The 4525-nt window shown below is 42.4% G+C and overlaps 1 protein-coding gene across 1 annotated transcript; it reads left to right on the top strand.

Moving 5' to 3' along the window:
• Positions 1-3185: 3185 nt before the first annotated feature.
• On the top strand, positions 3186-3836 carry LOC104941659 (gamma-glutamyl hydrolase-like). The gene is made up of 3 exons (XM_010766788.1): positions 3186-3344; positions 3502-3613; positions 3733-3836. The coding sequence occupies exons 1-3, from the start codon at positions 3263-3265 to the stop codon at positions 3785-3787; spliced, it is 249 nt and encodes an 82-aa protein (XP_010765090.1). The 5' UTR covers positions 3186-3262; the 3' UTR covers positions 3788-3836.
• The last annotated feature ends 689 nt before the right edge of the window (positions 3837-4525 follow it).

Raw genomic sequence — 4525 nt, 5'->3', positions numbered from 1 at the left:
TAAAAAGTATAAATATGCCTTATGTAGGTATGGTCCTACACTATATTATTCAAATATAGCATGATAGGTCCACTTTAAGTGGCGTTTCCCCTTGGGTTGCGTCTGTTTTTTTTTTTCCATATTGTTGTGGCGACGTGGTTAGTGTCAGCTGTTTTCGGACAGGTCGCTACATAAATCCGCCGGGTTCCAGTGCGTAATTACCCGCCGCAAGCCACATGAAGACTAGGTGAGTGATTAGTAAGATTTTGGTTAGGCAGTTAGGGGGAAAATTCTCTGTTGGGTTTTGTCTTTTGCCCATGCGTGTTGACAGTTTATTACTTTGCTTTCTGATTGGGTATAGGCAATATATTATGGCTTCTTTGTTGGCGTTTGTGGATGCGCCCTCAGTGTCTTTCTTAGATGATTGCCGGAAGGCGCAGTTGATCGAAATAGCAGAGCATTATAACATTGCTGTTGTAGGGAGCAAGCGGAAAGATGAGATTAAAGCTGTCATCGTGTCATCTTTGTTTGATTAGGGAGTGTTGCAGAAGAGTGAGTCTGGTGCGGCAGGGGTCATGCCGGTAGTGGTTCAGACAGCTGGTTTGACGTTCGAGCAGCAAAAGGAGCTTTTGGCCATGCAATTTAAGCAGCAGGAGGTAGAGTTGGGGTTGGGGTTGGAGAAGTTGAGGATGGAGGTGGAAAAGATGAAACGTGAGGGGGTGCTGGAGGTGGAAAAGATGAAATGTGAGGGGGTGCTGGAGGTGGAAAAGATGAAATGTGAGGTGGAATATGCTAGATTACGGCTGATTGGAGAGGGCAAGCTTGCTCCGGTGGAGGATGGGTCTGATAGGTCGGCATCAGGTAATGGCGATATTATCTCTTACTTGCGGTTAGTGCCAAAGTTCAATGAGCGTGACCCTGATATTTTACTCTATTTGAACGCATAGCAGAGGCAAGAAACTGGTCAGATTCGGACAAAGTGCTGTTACTTCAGTGTGTACTTACTGGGCGAGCACAGGAGGCCTATTCAGCTGTTTGTGGCGAAAATGCTTTGGACTATGCTAGAGTAAAATCAGCAGTGTTAAAGTCATACGAACTGGTTCCTGAGGCGTATCGTCAAAAGTTCAGAAGTTGGGTCAAGGGGGATAAGCAGACACACGTGGAGTTTGTCCGTGATTTGACTTCTCATTTTCAGCGGTGGTGCGCGGCAGCAAAGGTTGCCAGTTTTGACGGTCTTTGTGAACTCATTGTATTGGAACAATTTAAAGAGGTTATCCCTCAGCGTGTGGCCACTTATGTAAATTAGCAGAAACCTTCCACCGCGCTTAGAGCTGCTGAATTAGCGGATGATTTTGTGTTGACACATAAGGGCAGTTTTACTGAGAAGTGGTCTAGGGGTGATTGGAGACGTGGAGAAGATGGTGGCTATTCCCGCTGTAGTGCAAAGTTTTCACCAGGCTCCTCCCGTAGATTTGCAGGTCCGGGGCGATCCCAGGATGCCAGAGTGGACCAATGTCATTATTGCCGAGAAGAGGGTCATTGGAGGGAGCAGTGTCCGTTGCTGGAACCTGAGGGGAAGCCTCGTTCTTCATCACATGCTCCAGCCATGTATTGTTCTGCCGTTTTGGTTAAAAAGCCGCAGGGTGTAGGATCGGGCATGGTGCCTGATAAGAAGCTGGTTTGTGCCAATTTGGATGTGGGTCCTGTTTTTGGGCCGTTCATAACGGAAGCCGTTGTGTCAGTAGTTGGTCGTGACAAGTATGTTCCGATTAAGGTGTTGCGTGATACAGCAGCTAGATACTCATTTATTGTTGAGTCAGTGTTGCCTTTTTTCGTCAGACAGAGACTGGGGATTTTGTGCTGATGAGGGGAATGGAGATAGGCTTGATTCCTGTGCGACGTCATACAGTAGTGCTGGATTGTGGGCTGGTACGGGGAGTTGTGTCTATCGGTGTGCGTCCCGCTTTGCCACTTGATGGGCTACAGATGATTTTGGGCAACGATCTTGCTGGTAGTGCTGTGTGGGCAGGTGTGCCACCGCCTGTGGTGGTTTCCAGGCCGTTGGCATCTGCAGAGCCAGATGAGAGCGGTTTGCAATTTCCAAGTGTGTCTCCAGTGGTGAAGGAGAAGAAAGAGAGGAAACCCCGCAAAGAAGAGGAGGCCGAAGAAGAGGAGGTCGGTGCGCCCAAGGGGCCGATGAGCGCCTACATGCTGTGGCTCGACGCCAGCCAACCCAAGGAGGAGTGGGACATAAAAGCTGGAGTTGAGAAGAAGGATGTTGGGTTGTCGTGGACCCCTTTGGGGCCCTGTCTTAAGAGGGGGGGCTGTGATGGTATCTCCACTTTCAGCTCGAGCTGTGAGCTGCGGGCGGCTGATAAGCTTCGGGCACCGGATAAGCCACCATCCACCACTGTCATCACTTACAACGTACAGGGCAAATGCAAAATTGAACCGGGGTGAAAAAGGTGTTTCCTTTATTTAATTATTAATGTAAATGTGTTACATCAAGGCAGATTTAGGAATGAGCGTCGATGCCAAAAACCAGCCCTGCTCGCACGGCTGAATTAAAAGATAATTATTTATAAATGAAAAACAGATATAGCTTTATGTATTTAGCTCAGATAGTGCTATGTTCGTATGTGGTTGTTTGATTTTTAAAACAGTGTTATTACAGGCTGCAATGTGAGGTCACTGGACATAACCTGCATGTTTATTTTTGTTAAGTGAACATTGGTCATCGTCTTTCATTTAATATGTGATATGAAATGAAAACACATTTCCTTTTGTAGTGTTTTTAGATAGAGAGATAGATAGAAGGGGCCCAAATGCGCAAAAATTATTGCACATCCGCAATTTTTTGTTACTAATTCAATAAAAATATGCCTGGAATCTTAACCCATAAGAACCCGGACCCATTTCTACTTTTGGGAAAATTAAGGGGAACATATTTTAGACCACCTAAAACACATTTCTGACAAGTAATCCCACCTAGTCTCAAATATCTGAAATGTGACACACTGTAGTGTATATCATGTCACGTTGGGCTTTAATGGTAAAATACTGCCCTTTCCATGTGTCGACTTTCAAATAAAGTTATAAATAAAGCCTTGGTATTTTTTTGTTTGTTTATTTGCTTGTGAAAATAAATCAGTCAACGAGGTTATTTGAGGCCAAACATGATGCTTTTATTCTGAAGGAGGTACCGTAGCCCGGAAGTGTAATTGATAACGCAGCGGAATGGCGATAGTTGTGACTGCTAAAGCAGGTTTCACCTTTTAGAATAATGATTTTGTCGTTGTTTTTCATGTGTCTTTCGTGTCTACCGTTTTATTCTTCAGCCAAGATAAATGAAAGACCCATCATTGGTAAGTTTACATACATGTTATCAACTGTGACATTAAGTTAAGCTAACATTACGTGAACCATATGTTGAGGACATTAGCGTACGTTACTTTCGAAAGACCGTTGGAGTTGATTTTTAAAATGGTCGTGTACCTAAACTGCTGTTTTTCCTCTCAAAAGGTGTCCTTGCTCAAGAAGTTCTTCTTGAGCAAAAGCCAAATCAAACTGCTTACATTGCTGCCTCTTATGTTAAGTTCCTGGAGTCCGCAGGAGCAAGGGTTGTACCTGTCATGTGAGTTATTATATTACTAATTTAATCACTTATTTTTTCATTGCGGAAAAGCTTTGCAACATCCTGTTTATACAGCATTGTGAACTGAAACCTTTAACCTTTCATTTTCTTGTCTAAAGGATTAACCAGCCAATGGAGGAGTATAAGAAGCTGTTTAACTCCATTAATGGGTAATTGTATATATATATATGTATTATAAATAGGGTTGGGTATCGTTTGAATTTCCACGATTCTGATTCCGATTCTACTTTTCGATTCCGGTTCTTAACGGTTCTCAATTCCGATTCTTTGAGGGGCAGGGTAAAAAAATTATACATGCTTCTTCCACCAAAAAAATTAAATGTATTCGAGAAACTTTTACACAGGTTAGATTACAGTAATATTCACATTAATCAGTCTGTTTATATTCACTGCTATGTAACTGTAACCTGAGAACCACTGAAGCTACAACAGTGCAACAGTCCAACTTTTAAAGGAACCCCCCCCATTTAAAAACCAGTTCTTGTTGAGAAAAACAAGCATATCTGCCTTCTCAGGCATACCGGGAAGAAATGTTTGGAGATTTTAAAGTAAAATGCTTCAATCTGGTGCACTTTAAGCAGAATTACTAGAGACTAGATCTAGGGGGTACAACTCTAAACACCCATATGAAAAAGATCGGTTTACATTTTTAATAATTAAATAAGTATGTGAACATAACCAATAACCTACCATAGCCAATAACAAATACATGTAACGTATCTTATTTTACTATTTTATTTATGCATATTTTTTTATCTCCAGTTTAAAACGATATGTCTGGTTTACTGTCCTATAGTATACATTGGAATGATTTCAAACCTGTTTTATCCCAATAATTATAAAGGAGTGCCTTGGAAATATGTGTTTACATAAATTGTGATCAAAACGTTT

The sequence above is a fragment of the Notothenia coriiceps genome, unplaced genomic scaffold (genome assembly GCF_000735185.1).
Source record: "Notothenia coriiceps isolate Sejong01 unplaced genomic scaffold, NC01 NC01_scaffold00003658, whole genome shotgun sequence".
NCBI lineage: Eukaryota > Metazoa > Chordata > Actinopteri > Perciformes > Nototheniidae > Notothenia > Notothenia coriiceps.
The sequence above is the reverse complement of the archived record's forward strand: the minus strand, read 5'-3'. Positions and strand labels throughout refer to the sequence as shown.

Coding starts and splice junctions, on each gene's coding strand:
- LOC104941659 (XM_010766788.1), top strand. CDS start 3,263: ATGATTTTGTCGTTGTTTTTCATGTGTCTTTCGTGTCTACCGTTTTAT. Junction 3,345..3,501: donor AAATGAAAGACCCATCATTG/GTAAGTTTACAT, acceptor TCCTCTCAAAAG/GTGTCCTTGCTCAAGAAGTT. Junction 3,614..3,732: donor GCAAGGGTTGTACCTGTCAT/GTGAGTTATTAT, acceptor TCTTGTCTAAAG/GATTAACCAGCCAATGGAGG.